This window comes from Pituophis catenifer, unplaced genomic scaffold, assembly GCF_029215685.1.
Source record: "Pituophis catenifer annectens isolate HBS135680 unplaced genomic scaffold, rPitCat1.0.hap2 SCAF_4, whole genome shotgun sequence".
Taxonomy (NCBI): domain Eukaryota; kingdom Metazoa; phylum Chordata; class Lepidosauria; order Squamata; family Colubridae; genus Pituophis; species Pituophis catenifer.
In genome coordinates this window covers 119,056,824-119,071,444 of record NW_027256884.1, presented here as the reverse complement: position 1 = coordinate 119,071,444, position 14,621 = coordinate 119,056,824, and the positions used below count along the sequence as shown (strand labels likewise).

The window sequence follows — 14,621 nt, the reverse complement described above, 5'->3', positions numbered from 1 at the left end:
TGATGCTGAAATACTGGCTTTTCCCAAGCCGATTAATGCAACTTGAATTTGTTTGGTATGACACAAACATTTCAATGATATAATTTTAAATCGATACGAATCAAGTGGGAAACACTCAGATTGGTTGCGTTACTAAACAGCAGCTGTACCTGTTCTGATGAATTACGAACAGATTAAACCATGTATCTTCATCTTCTTTTGGCCTCAACATGGTTACTTGTTTATTCAGAAACATGCGATACAGTCTTTCATCGGGAATAGATCCTAGAGGAGAAAAATTACCGTACAGGCAATGGGCTTTTAGTGATCCACCAAGCAGAAATTTACACAGCTGAGTAGTGAGATTCCAGCTAGTATTTAGATAACGTATGAGATTATTTTGCAGTTTTCTACTGGCAAAAGATCGAAGCAAGTTTAATACTTTGCTTGCTACACAGCCAGCTTCCCAACTAAAGAAAGCCTTTTCTGTTGGAAAATCATTCCCCCGAGATTAAGTGGGCCCTGACCTTGTCAGTCCTTTGCAACACCTTAAAGACAAACTGGGGTTGGGAACACTTTGCAGCCTTACACTTTTTCCACATGGCACTCACTGCACAAGGAGCGATGAGGTGGCTCAGAGGTTAAGATGCTGGGCTTGTCAGCTGGAAAGCCGACAGCCTAGGTTTGAGACCTGAGTTCCAAGTGATGGGGTGAGCTCCAGTCCTCACCTCAGCTCCTGCTGACCTAGTAGTTCAAAATCATGTAAGTGCAAGTAGGTAAATAGGTACCACTTTGGTGGGAAGGTTAACAGCACTCTGTGATGTCAGGATAGCCACATGACCACGAAAATGTCTTTGGAGAGCACAGGCTCAATGGCTTTGAAGTGGAGATGAGCAACGTCCTCTATAGTCGGCAATGACTAGCGCAGGGGTTTCCAATCTTGGCAACTTTAAGACTTGTGGACTGCAACTCCCAGAATTCTTTGCTGGCTGAGGAATTCTGGGAGTTGAAGTCCAGAAGTCTTAAAATTGCCAAAGTTGGAAACCCTTGGACTAGCGGAGTAAAATCCGCAAGGACTCCTTTACTCATTGCATGAAAATATATATAAAATTTAGGTAAAGGTAAAGGTTCTCCTCGCACATATGTGCTTGTCATTCCCAACTCTAGGGGGCGGTGCTCATCTCCATTACAAAGCCGAAGAGCCAGCGCTGTCCGAAGACGTCTCCGTGGTCATGTGGCCAGCATGACTAAATGGAACACTATTACCTTCCCACCAAAGGTGATCCCTATTTTTCTACTTGCCTTTTTTATGTGCTTTTGAACTGCTAGGTTGGCAGAAGCTGGGACAAGTAACGGGAGCTCACCCTATTACGTGGCACTAGGGATTTGAACCGCTGAACTTCTGACCTTTCGACTGACAAGCTCAGCGCCTTAGCCACTGAGCCACTGTGTCCCTATGTAAAATTTAGAGGCATGCAAAACTTATCCTTTTGAATCCTTTCAAGAATTAAACTTCATCTCAGTGTTTTGGAATGGTAATTTTGAGCTTGAAACACTTCTGAATGCTTAGATCAGCACGTTTCCCAAAGCAGAGGCTTTGCACTCAGAAATGTGTTATCTCACAAAATTTTGCCCTTGAAATAGTTGGAAGTATTTTCAAACACCTAATCAATCTTTTGTGGATCAAATCGTGCTACTCCTCCTCTTAATTCTAACCCACAAATTACAGCATAAAAATTCAATTCAATATCTTTATTCTTTTTTTCCACTTTTGGAGAACTACTTTATATATATATATATATATAAGTAGTTCTCCAAAAGTGGAAAAATATATATATTTATTTATATATATATATATATATATATGCCCCGATTAGAGATGTGCAAAAATCTTACCTAATCCATAAAGAGCAATCTTTGAATTTCCTTTCTGAAGCAAAATGGGAGTAATTTCTATTTTCTCTACAGATGGTGAACGTCCGAAATGATTAATAAGTCCTGCACAAGTTAAAATATCCAAAGCACAAAGACCATCTGCCTATAGATATGGAAAATAACAACAAAAATGGAATTTGTGATACATCAATTTTGTTAAATTCCCAACATACAAAGTGTTAAAACCAGAATGTGTTTTTACTTATGTGTGCGCGCACATAAGTAAAAACCAGTATACTTTGCATTTATGATTGCTTACATTTCTCAGACAAAGGTTAAATGACAAATTAATGTTTTTTCCCCTGTATTAGCCTCTAAAGCCTTTGACATCAAAAGTGGGGAAAATACAAGAGTGATTGCAAGCTACATAAAGTGTAGCAAATACTGTAGCTTCTAACCTGCTTTACTTCCTCCAGATTAAGAATGAACAATTAGACAAAAAAAAGAATGTAACTAATTACAATTTTTTCCACAAATTAACAACATTTCACAAATAAAACATACCAAACCAGTATGGTAAATGTTTAATTTTTAAAACTTGGTGATTTTTTTTGTTGAAGACAATGAACCAAATCAATTATACAATAAAAGGTTGTATGCTTTTTACTCTTAAGAAAGTTACATTTTATAAAACACAAACCATGTACTACATTAAATGCTATTTTAATTTAGTATGGCTTCTTAATCATAATCAATGATAAATTTGAAAGCAAGTTTAAGAAATATAACTGCAGCCTCCCAAACTCTTGGTATAGGATACAAGATCCCCATGCTTAATTTCACTAGCAGATTTTAGTATAGAATTGCTATATTGCAGTGATGGCTAATCTTTTTGCCATCACGTGCCAGGAGCGCGGGTGGGAGGTCGCATGCATGTGTACCCACGCCCATAATTCTATGCACCCCACCCCCGTGCATGTGAACCTCCCACTCCCCCCCCACTCCTGGCACACAATGGCCTGGTGGGCCTGTTTTTCTCTCTCCCCAGGCTCCAGAGCCTTTCTAGCAGTTTGGTGAGTGCAAAAACGGCCTTCCCCTCCCGGAGGCCGAAAACGGCCCATTTGCCAACTTCCAGAAGTTGGCAAACGGGCTGTTTCCAGCCTCCGGAGGGCCTCCGGGAGGGGAGGGGGGAGGCCATTTTCACCCTCCCCAAGCTCCTAGAAAGGCTCTGGAGCCTGGGGAGAGAGAAAAACGGGCCTTCCCCACCACCCCCGAGGCCCTCCGGAGGCAGGAAACAGTGTGTTTCCCTACTTCCAGTGGGCCTAGAAGCCCCAAAAATCAGTTGAGCTCACATGCCCACTGATATGGCTACACATGCCACCTGTGGCACTGGTGCCATGGGTTCGCCATCACGGCTATATTGTAATCTTTATGCTGTTGGTTGTCTTTCTAAATTATGCTAAAATTACTAGCATAATTAATAAAGGTACTGCTCTTCTTTCATTCTTTTAACATTCTTACCCCTGTGGGATCATCATGGTTTCCATGAATACTAAAAACTGGAATAGAAATGTTGAGATTTTCATCTTGGTAGTTCACCCATGGAAACCTAGACAAGACAAGTTTAAAGCAAGCAAAAATATTACTGCATCATTTCCAACATGCAGCTAAACTCTACAGGAAAGTATTTTTTTAAATAGAATTCAACCTGATAGACTGAATTCAGAATTGTGAAGTTCTTGTTGTTTTCTGAGTTTGGCTATTTGGTTACAGACCTTTCACTACCCAACTATATAACATCATCAGTGTGATGGGAGTGTGGAATTTCTGTTTATATGTAGTGGTTTGTCCTGCCACTATATTAGTCAGCGAATTCCATATACATTCACATTGGTGATGTTAGCTGATGGGTAATGAAAGGTCTGCAATCAAATAACCAAACTCAAAGATTACCAAGAATTCCACAGTTCAACCCTAAGCCACATATATTCCCTTCTATCGAATTAAATAGAAGCGTGGAATAGAATTAATTTGATTAATTGTCTGTTTTGAGAAAAGGGATGAGACAGTTTTTATATATTCAGATTGCTTCTTGATCTGAAAAGCAGCTCAGGAAGTTGGAGAGATATTTCAATATATATAAAAAGAAAAGTGCATTTCTTCCATTATAGCACTTTTCATGAATGCATAGAATTTTTATTTGCAGATCACAAGGCTAATGCAACAGAATTTCAAGGGGGGTGGGGAATCAAGAGCTCCCAGTGTAATAATAATGCAAACCATAACAAAAATGTACGTATAGCATTGTCCAGAATTAGCACCACTAAGCAAAAAAAAAATAACAAACTGGATCAAACTTTCTTTAGTTATTTACAATTCAGTTACAGCTGTGATTCAGTTACAATCAGTTATTTACAAAAAAAACTGAACTTAATTTACTACAGGAATACTTACTTGCTAAAGCCAAAATTAACTGACTGGTCACTCAGAATTTCAAACTGTACCGGACGGTCACCCATGCAATATTTTCTTAATAATTCTAAACATGTATATATTGTTTTCCGGGAAGGCTTGTTTTCATGAAAGAGATCTCCACCTAATAAAATGAAGTCCACCTATGAAGAGATTTTGAGGGATATGTTATTATTAGATATGCAATTTTTCTCAAAATTATAGATTTCTGAAAATGGTTCAGCTAGACAATGTTTGGGGTTGTTGTTGTTGGGTTGGTTTTTTTTGTTTGTTTGTTTTTTTGAGAACAGATGTGGCTACTTTAAGAAGCTGCAGTCAGGCACTAAGTTTACAGCCCTTCCAAATTGCCTTTTGGTCTATGAATCCTAAATACTGCGTCTTCCATGCCACTAATGCTTTTAGTTTCTTCAAGTGGTTTTCTGTCAGAGACCAACTCTCTACTCCGTAGAGGAGGATAGAAAAGATGTAACATCTGACGAGCCTTCTCTGTGGGGGCACCTACTATCTGGAATGAGCTCCCCCCGGAGATACGGAGGATCCCGGATCTGCGCACCTTCCGCCGCGCTCTCAAGACCTTTTTATTCCACCAGGCGGGCCTGGCCTAATCTTTTCCCTTTTTCTTTTTAATATGAAAATTTTAATCTGTTTTTAAATGATTGGGGTGTTTTAAATCTGTCTGGGCCAAATTGTTTAATTCGGTTTTATTCTGTTTTTAAATTTTGTATTTATGTATTTTATTGTTTGGCTGTTCACTGCCCTGAGTCCTTCGGGAGTAGGGCGGTATATAAATCAAATAAAGATAAAGATAAAGATAAAGATTTTCAGTCTTAGGCTTATGTCGTGACTGCAAAAGACCCTTTTCATTTTGAAGAATGCTGTTCGAGCTTTCTCTATCCTTGTCTTTACTTTTTTTTTTTTTTTTAATTTGATTTATATGCCGCCCTTCTCCGAAGACTCAGGGCGGCTTACAATGCGTTAAGCAATAGCCTTCATCCTTTTGTATATTTATACAAAGTCAGCTTATTGCCCCCACAAACTGGGTCCTCATTTCACCTACCTTAGAAAGGATGGAAGGCTGAGTCAACCTTGAGCCTTGGCGAGATTCGAACCCTGCAGTAATTGCAGGCAGCTGGTCTTAATAAGCTTAATAACAGGGTGCCTTAAACCCCTGTACTACCAAGGCTCTTTTCACTTCACTGATCATGTCCCAGCTTTCATGTAAATTAAAACCGAAGTACGTGATCCTTTCAACTTTTTCTAATGGTATTTCTTCCAAATTTATCAGTGGTAAATTGCCCTGCTTAGCAATGGAAATTTTGGGTTCAACTGTGGTCATAAGTCAAGGACTTCCTATATGTGACCTTTCAGTGGTAGTTTGGTAACATGATTTTAAAGTGGGTTACCTCGTTATCTCGACCAAGTTTCAATATTTCATCAAAGGTTACAAAAGTGTCATTTCCACGACAAGCATCCTTTTCCAAATATCCGAGGTGAATGTCTGTAGCAACTAAGATTTTAAATGTGTCTTTTTCTTCATCATCACTAAAATTAAGAGACAAAAAGCAGCAAAATAGTATGGCTGCATCATTTACTGTTTCGGCATCTAATGCAAGGAAGTATTTTGTAAAGTTATAGATTACATTCTCCAAAGGCTACAGTATTCAGTATTGATTTCATGGAATTATAGAATTATAGGGAACAACTCAGTGGTGAAATGTAAAATTTGTTACTACCGGTTCTGTGGGTGTGGCTTGGTGGGGGGGGTAATGTGACTGGGTGGGTGTGGCCAACTTTTTTTTTTTTAACTTTTAAAAGCATTTTTTCTACCTCTTCAGCCAAAGAGGTTGTTTAAAAAAAATGCTCTTAAAAGCCTGACGATCCCAGCTGAGTTGCCTGATCGTCAGGGTTTTTTTTTTTTAAAAAAAAAACATTTTTTCTACAACCTCTTTCGCCTAAGAGGTTGTAAAAAAAATGTTTTTAAAAGCCTCTGACGATCAGGCAACTCAGCTGGGATCGTCAGAGGCTTTTAAAAGCATTTTTTCTACAACCTCTTTAGCCGAAGAGGTTGTAGAAAAAATGCTTTTAAAAGCCTCTGACGATCCCAGCTGAGCTGCGCGATCATCAGAGGCTTTCTTTTTTTACGTTTAAAAACATTTTTTCGGCCGAAGAGGTTGTAGAAATAATGCTTTAAAAAAAAAAAAGTCTCCGATGATTGCGTTGCTCATCTGGGCATGGGAGAGGGCACAGATTTTTGCTACCGGTTTTCCGAACCACCTACCGCCATCACTACCGGATCGGGTGATCTGGAGCATTTCACCCCTGGAACAACTGGGCCTCTAGAGACTCTTCCTGCTGTATTTCTATGGTTAACGCAATCTCTGTGATACTTAAAACAGAGGTGGTATTCAGCCGGTTCAGACCGGTACGTCCGAACCGGTAGCAAAAATCACGGGTCTGCCCAGGCTCTATGCCATCCTATTTAGGCACATTTTTGAGGCTGGGCGCATGCGTGGAAGGCGTGCGAGTGAGCAAAATGCATGTGTGAAAGGCCAGGTGCATGTGCGGAAGGCAGGCGCACATGTGAACCGGGCGCGTGCACGCGGCGAACCGGTAGTGACATAATGTGAAACCCACTGCTAACTTAGAAGAACCTTGAATTATTCAAATTATTTCTTACAACACATCTGCAATTCCATGAGAGCACCGGGTTTTCTTTTTATATTATTGGTTTAAATTACAAAATATTCTTTGCATCCCTTTTCTAATTTTCATTTTCAGCACCGATGAGGTGACAGTAAATTATACGAAAACCAGAGTTAGCAAGACAGATGACTAAATCTCTTCCCCATTGATGTGAATATTGTGAAAAATTTACCTGGAAGTAGTAGAACTCATCTCCACAATCAACCTGGCTCCAATTTACAAAAGGTCTCACAAAGCCAAATGACTAAAAAAAACCAGACTTTCAATCAAGACCTAGGAACAACCATATAAAGAGAAGAAACTTAGGTAATAAACTTGAAGCTAAGCTATCATAATTTATTGTTTAAAATGTACTTTTCCACTGAACAAAAAAAAATCAAGTCTGATGCACAGAAAAATAAACGAAAAACCAAGCGTCTATATAACCAGGAAAACTCCAAGGCAACTGTGGTTTTTACCTTTTATCATTATCACATCTTTAGTTTTTTGCAAAAAGCATTAAAGCCACATGGCTCCTGCCTTTGGGAGGGGGGACCCAAAGGAGAATTTGAAGAAATCTTATTATTTTTGGGTGGAATAATGAGGTACCACAAAAAAATTTTTTTTCAGAAATTAAGTGAGCAATGACAAACCAATGTTTTTCTTTCCCTTTTCTCATTTAAGTACAAAAGAATAGGAGTCATTCTCTTTTACATACAATGGATTTTTGTTGAAGGAAAGAATAATGTTCTTTTATTTATTTTTTTATAAAAGAGCAATCTAGCACATTCCATTCCATTTGTAGAACTTGCAGAAGGGAGACCTAATCCTAATAAGTGGTTTGGGTATAAAACTTAGCCAAAATCTGAGGCCCAATTTGGTGGTGTGGTTAAGATACCAAATTAAAAGCTGGAAGAACACAAGTTCTAGTCTCATTTTAAGCGCAAAGCTATCTGGGTGATTTTAGACCAGCAACTCTCTTCAGCCCTGGGAAGCAGGCAATTGCAAGCTTCTTTCAAAACCTTGCCAAATAAACTGAAAGGACCAGTGCAGGCAGTCTTCAGTGACTCAAAGGCATCACTAAAATAAATAAAAATAAAAAGTGAACACCTCTTTGGATAGAATAAGGAAACAGCAAATTATATGGAGGTCCACCCCTTCCGAAGCAGACACTGTGTTGAGGTTTTGGCATGATAAATGAATGATCCAAGCAATGAATTATTTTAGTTAACTGGCACTCATGACTGGTCTCTATGTAACCACCAAGAGGGGTTTGTATTATTTCTGTAAAAGTGGTAATTATACAGTTTCCACAGCCACAGCCACAATTAAAATGGAAAGGAAATCAAAACCTGTGAGAATAAACAACTTCCCAATTAAGCAACACTGGAAGTTTTTAACAAGAGATTGGACAACCATTTGTCTGAAATGCATTGGTATAGGGAAAAGGTTAGACTAGAAGACCTCCAAGGTCCCTTCCAACCCTGATATTCTGTTAAGTAAACCTTGTTTCTATTATTCCTATAACACCGTGTCATATAATGCGCTGGCTTCAAACCAGGCCAGTGGGAAACACAGCATTCCCCCAATATGCTACAGCATGCAATAGTCACTTTTCTGAAATGGTATAGGACCATGATGGTGAACCTATAGCCATGATGGCAAACCTATGGCACGCGTGCCACAGGTGGCACGCGGAGCCATATATGTGGGCATGCGAGCATTGCCCCAGCTCAGCTCCAACACACATGTATGCACTGGCCAGCTGATTTTCGGGCTTTCCAGGCCCACCGGAAGTTGGGAAACAAGCTATTTCCAGCCCCCGGAGGGCCTTCGGTGGGGGAGAGGCCATTTTCTCTCTCCCCAGGTTCCAAGAAAGCCTCTGGAGCCTGGGGAGGGTGAAAAACAGGCCTACCGGGCCCACTGTGTTATCACGTGCCAAAACCGTGGGGGGGTTGTGCGTGCATGCACGGGGCGCATTGAATTATGGATGGGGGCATGTGCGAACCCCCCTCCACGGTCCCCCCACTTTTGGCATGCGACGGCAAAAAGGTTAGCCATCACTGACCTATAGCATGTGTCCCGGAGGTGGCACGCAGGGCCCTCTCTGATGGCACACGAGCCATCACCCCAGTTCAGCTCCACTGCGCATGTTCGCAAGCCTCCCGCCGGCCAGCTGGCCTTTGGGTCTCTGCTGCACATGCACGGGGTCGTGGGGGCTGCACATGCATGCACAAGGGGTGTATGTGGGGGGCCACGCATGCATGCGCAGGGTGTAGGGTGCATATGGGGGCCACGCACATGCACGGGGTGGGTCAGGTGCGTGCGGGGGACCACATGTACATGCATGGTGGGCCAGGGAACGTGCAGGGGGCCACGCGTGCATGCGCAGGGGGTGGGGTGCATGTGGAGGCCGTGCACACATGCACGGGGGTGGGGCACGTGCAGGAGGCCGCCAGTGCATGCGCAGTGGTGGAGCGCAATGGGGGGTTACACGCACATGCGCAGGGGGCACATGCCTGGGGGTGGGGCACATGTGCACACTGCATTTCGGGGGTTCAGGTGCGCTTTGATCACTCAGTCCAGAAAATGTTAACCATCACTGGTATAAATTAATTTTAATTGGATTTTAATTATATTTAATTCATATTGTTGAATTTTTATCTTGTAAGCCGCCCTGAGCCCTTCGGGAGAAGGGTGGCATATAAGGTGCAATAAAATAAAATAAAATAAAATAAAATGGCTCTCCTGCCTGAGCAGGGGGCTGGACTAGATGACCTCCAAGGTCCCTTCCAGCTGCATTCTGATTCTGGGCTTGAGTTAAAACCCTGCTTGGCTTTCTCATGCTGGGCAACCCCACCCAAAGGACTGGGGTCCAACCCAAGCACCCCAGCCCAGAGGCATGATGAAAATCATCCCCTCTTTGGGAGGAGAGGCATCTCCTCCTGGCACCCTGAGTTGGAACAACAACGCCTCTATTGCCACCCACCCACCCACCCGCAGCACCAAGCCTCGTGCGAATTAAAGCAGAACGGCAACTCCTGCAGAGACACTGCAGGCAGCCTAGTGTCGCTGCGGACTTCCGTGGGATTCCGGCTGTTCTTGATGACCGGGCTCGTTTCATCTCGCCTACCCGGCAAAGGCTGAGCGAGGAGGCCGCCCTCACTCCTCATTCCCGCCCTTCCCCCCCCACCAACTGCCACCTCTTCCGCCCCCCAGCAACAACAACAAAACCCCCGCCTTTCAGCTCACCTAACTTTCCTTTTTCCATATTGCCCGGCCCTCTCTCGCGAGCGCCGGCACCCACTTCTCGCGAGAACTACGCAACTCCCGCCTTTCTTTCCCACCTCCCTCCCACACGAGCCTAACACACACACCCTCTCCCTCCCGCAATAGACTCTCTTTGCGCAGCCGCAGCCGTAGCCGCTTCCGGTGAGAGGCGGCCTTCCTCCCCTCTCCCTCCCCCCGCCTCCGCCCAAGGAAGGGAGGAAATGTCCTAGACGGGAGGGGGACGCGAGGCCTGTCGGGGCGGTGGAGGAGTCGAGGCTTCGGCTCCCTGCAACGCGGAGGACGGCTTTGGGTCTCTTGCTCGCTCTCTACACGCGTCTTGTGCTGGAGCCAGGGAGGTCTCGAAGCGTCTACGCCGAGGATTATATTATATTATAATATATTATATTATATCCCACCACTCCGTGTTAGCCATTCATTTGTTGGTAGGTGTCTAGTCTCTGCTTCTTGAGATGCCCGTAAGGCTTCATTGAGCCGCCTCCGAAGGTAGGGCTGGCTGGCTGGCTGGCTACTTGGGGTATTATCGGGTGGTTTGAATCCTGTCCCTCCAGGGTTTGTGAGGCTGGGTTTTTAATTTACTAAGACTGCATTACTATTCTTCTTCTCTTCCTTACTTGTATCTTATCTCTTCCCACTCATTACTATAACCAGGTTTCTTGTATCTTTCAATTTATATTGTTTTTGTTTGTTCCCTAATAAGATTTGACAGCTTATTTAGTAATCTTGACTATCACTAAGTGTTGTATCTTTTTATTCTTGATGAATGTATTTTATTCTCCTTATGTACACTGGGAGCATATTCACCTAAGACAAATTCTTTGTGTGTCCAATCACACTTGGCCAATAAACCTATTCTATTCTATTCTATTCTATTCTATTCTATTCTATTCTATTCTATTCTATTCTATTGTTCTGTTCTGTTCTGTTCTGTTCTGTTCTGTTCCGTTCCGTTCCGTTCCGTTCCGTTCCGTTGTTCTGTTCTGTTCTGTTCTGTTCTGTTCTGTTCTGTTCTGTTCCGTTATGCTATGCTATGCTATACTATGCTATTCCTATTCTTATTCCTATTCCCATTCCATTCCATTCCATTCTATTCTTCTGTGCTATGCTATGCTATGCTAGCCTAGCCTATCTTGCATTTTTCTGCATTCTATTCTATTCTATTTTCTATTCTATTTTCTATTCTATTCTATTCTATTCTATTCTATTCTATTCTATTCTATTCTATTCTATTCTTCTATACTATGCTGTGCTATTCCTACTCCTATTCCATTCCATTTCTATTCCATTACCTATTTCATTTCCTATTCCTTTTCCATTCCATTCTATTCTTCTATGCTATGCTATTCCTTTCCATATTCTATGCTATCCTATCCTATCTTGCATTTTTCTGCATTCTATATTATTCTATTCTATTCTATTCTATTCTATTCTATTCTATTCTATTCTATTCTATTCTATTCTATTCTATTCAGAGATTTATGGACAACCGTTTGTCTGGAATGCCATTAGGGGGTTCGCTGGAGCAGGGGGTTGGAATAGAGGTTGCCACGATGTAAAACATGTGGAGACTCTAGAAAGAGTGCAGAGAAGAGCAACAAAGATGATTAGGGGACTGGAGGCTAAAACATGAAGAACAGTTGCTGGAACTGGGTATGTCTAGTTTGATGAAAAGAAGGACCAGGGGAGACATGATAGCAGTGTTCCAATATCTCAGGGGCTGCCCCAAAGAAGAGGGAGCCAAGCTATTCTCCAAAGCACCTGAGGGCAGGACAAGAAGCAATAGGTGGAAACTAATCAAGGAGAGAAGCAACCTAGAACTAAGGAGAAATTTCCTGACAGAACAATAAGTGGAACAATTTGCCTCCAGAAGTTGTGAATGCTCCAACACTGGAAGTTTTTAAGATGATGTTGGATAACCATTTGTCTGAAGTGGTGTAGGGTTTCCTGCTTGAGCAGAGGGTTGGACTTGAAGACCTCCAAGGTCTCATCTTGTCTCTTCTCTTCTCTTCTCTTCTCTTCTCTTCTCTTCTCTTCTCTTCTCTTCTCTTCTCTTCTCTTCTTCTCTATTATCTATTCTATTCTATTGATCTCCAAAGTCCCTTCCAACTCAATCTTCTCTCTCCTATTTTCTCTATTCTACTGTATTCTCTCTTCTATTCTATTGACCTCCAAGGTCCCATCCAACTCTGGTATTTTGTTATTCTGACCCTTTTGTGTGAAGGAGCCAATTGTGATTCTTCAGTGGCGCCTGCCTTGAGTGTCATTCGTGACCCCTTCCCAGATAATAAACAAAACAAAACACCCCATTAGGTCTGTAGCCTTCATCTGCATGTGTTTTTAGCCTTGCTCATTTGAGTAGGACTGCCAGCTCTTTAAGGTAGTCCAGGCAGAAAACCAAAACCATGAGCACTAGCGCCACCGTTATTGTAGGCGTACAGTAACAGCATCTTGCAAGTCTGAAAGTTCCTTTTACGTTTAGGGAGATTCTCAGTTATCCAGGCCAAGGTGCTTTTTTCAAAAGGTAACTCTGCTATCTTGGTTTTTACTTGAAGACGTTTTGCTTCTCATCCAAGAAGCAACCTCCATTCTGACTGAATGCTGGGGAAACGGAAGGCCTGCAAGGAATATCAATCCCTCCATTCCCAGCGTTCAGTCGGAACGGAAAAAGCTTCTTTTTCTCTCAAAACGTCTTCAAGAAAAAAGCAAAAGTCCAATTGACTTTTGAAAAAAAAAAGCACCTTTGGGTCTCCTCTCGTTTTATTTTCCAGGGAATTAGAGAAGATGCTTCTGAGATGCTTTCTCCACCCGCCTTCCTCCTTTGAGCTCTGCTGTAGCTCAGTGGCTAAGACCCTGAGCTTGTCGATCAGAAAGGTTGGCAGTTCGCCAGTTCGAATCCCTAGTACAGGTCTCCTGTGTGAGCAGGGGGTTGGACTGGATGGCCTCCAAGGTCCCTTCCAACTCTGTTGCTGTTACTGTCTCTTATCAGACGAGGCTTAATACCTAATCCCCTTATTTGACAGGTCTCATGTCTGTCATTCCCTGCAACCTGAAATGGAGTGTATTGGTTTGCTGGTTTGTAAAAAAATAACAACAATGAAAGCTCTTGCCTCCTCCATCCAAATCTCATTGTATCGTAAAGAAAAAGACCACTTCCATTCCTTAATAGTCAACTGAGAGAAGGGGGAGAGAAGAAAGTTCGGGTTTTGCTTTCTCTGTTTCTGCAGAAAGGTTTATGTAGCACCCGGGCGGGGCTCATCCTCCTGTCGCTCTGGTTATTTAATGAATTCTGCTGCTATCGGTGATGGTGAGCATGGTCCATGATTTCCTTGAGCACTGGCAGTTTGTTTAGCAAGGTTTTGTTTTAATCTTGCAAGTCATAAAACGGGTGACTGCCTAGATTACATAAATAAATAAAACGTTATACGAAGGAAACTTTGCCGTTTCTTATCATGGGTATGCAACCTTTTGCCTTGCCTGGACAGCATTGAGTGAGGAGGAATTGTCTTAGGCCGGATATAAAATATATAATATAGCGTACTTTTCGGAATATAAGATGCACTGTCCCCCTTAAAAGAGGGTGGCAATGTCGGTGCGTCTTATACACCAAATACAGCCATTTTTGGCCTCCCGAAACCCCACCGTTTTTTTGCAAAAATGGGATGGGCAGAGGGTTTGGGAGGCCTGCAGAGTGCTCCTGGGGGCTTTGGGAGGCCAAAAACAGGCCCGGTTTTCAAAAAAATGGGACACGCAGAAGGTTTGGGAGGCCTACAGTGTGCTCCTGGGGGCCAAGGAAGGCAAAAACTATTTTTTTTTTCCTGTTTTCTTCTTCGAAATCGTGGTGCATCTTATACTCCGGTGCGTCTTCCAGTCTGAAAAATACAGTAGTTAATGTATATAAATCACATAATAATGTTAAAAATTTACAATCTTGTGGGGCTGCAAACTACCAGTCCAGGCTGTAGGATACAGGTTGGAAATGCCTGATCATTCTAGAGCATTATGAACAACTTCATTTTGTGATGTGGAATTGAGAAGATTAAAGTGATGCAATCTTTTGAATGCTGGCTCTGCTCTAGAAATAGAAAGAAACAAGAATTGGTGTTTTTTTTTTTAATTCCAAAATTATTTTGGAGGGTTACAGAAGAGACTGTAAGAAGAAGTCCTTCATGGACAACCCAAGGAGCTGCTGATCCAGTTCTACAGAGGAATTATTGAGTCTGTCATCTGCACCTCTATAACTGTCTGGTTTGGTTCTGCAACCCCAGAAGACAGACACAGACTTCAGAGGATAATTAGAACTGCAGAAAAAAACAATGTCTACCAAC

At 42.3% G+C, this 14,621-nt stretch overlaps 1 protein-coding gene across 1 annotated transcript in view; it reads right to left on the bottom strand.

Annotated features, from left to right (window-relative positions):
- MRE11 (MRE11 homolog, double strand break repair nuclease) overlaps nucleotides 1-10,313 on the bottom strand; it is a 36,125-nt gene extending 25,812 nt beyond the window's left edge. Inside the window, exons 1-7 of the mRNA XM_070942902.1 lie at nucleotides 10,261-10,313; nucleotides 7,202-7,302; nucleotides 5,730-5,868; nucleotides 4,309-4,469; nucleotides 3,376-3,463; nucleotides 1,876-2,017; nucleotides 150-264 (exon numbers count right to left, since the gene is read on the bottom strand). Coding sequence (XP_070799003.1) covers nucleotides 150-264; nucleotides 1,876-2,017; nucleotides 3,376-3,463; nucleotides 4,309-4,469; nucleotides 5,730-5,868; nucleotides 7,202-7,221 — 665 coding nt within the window. The 5' untranslated portion in view covers nucleotides 7,222-7,302; nucleotides 10,261-10,313. The remainder of the gene's footprint in view (nucleotides 1-149; nucleotides 265-1,875; nucleotides 2,018-3,375; nucleotides 3,464-4,308; nucleotides 4,470-5,729; nucleotides 5,869-7,201; nucleotides 7,303-10,260) is intronic.
- Between the last annotated feature and the right edge of the window lie 4,308 nt (nucleotides 10,314-14,621).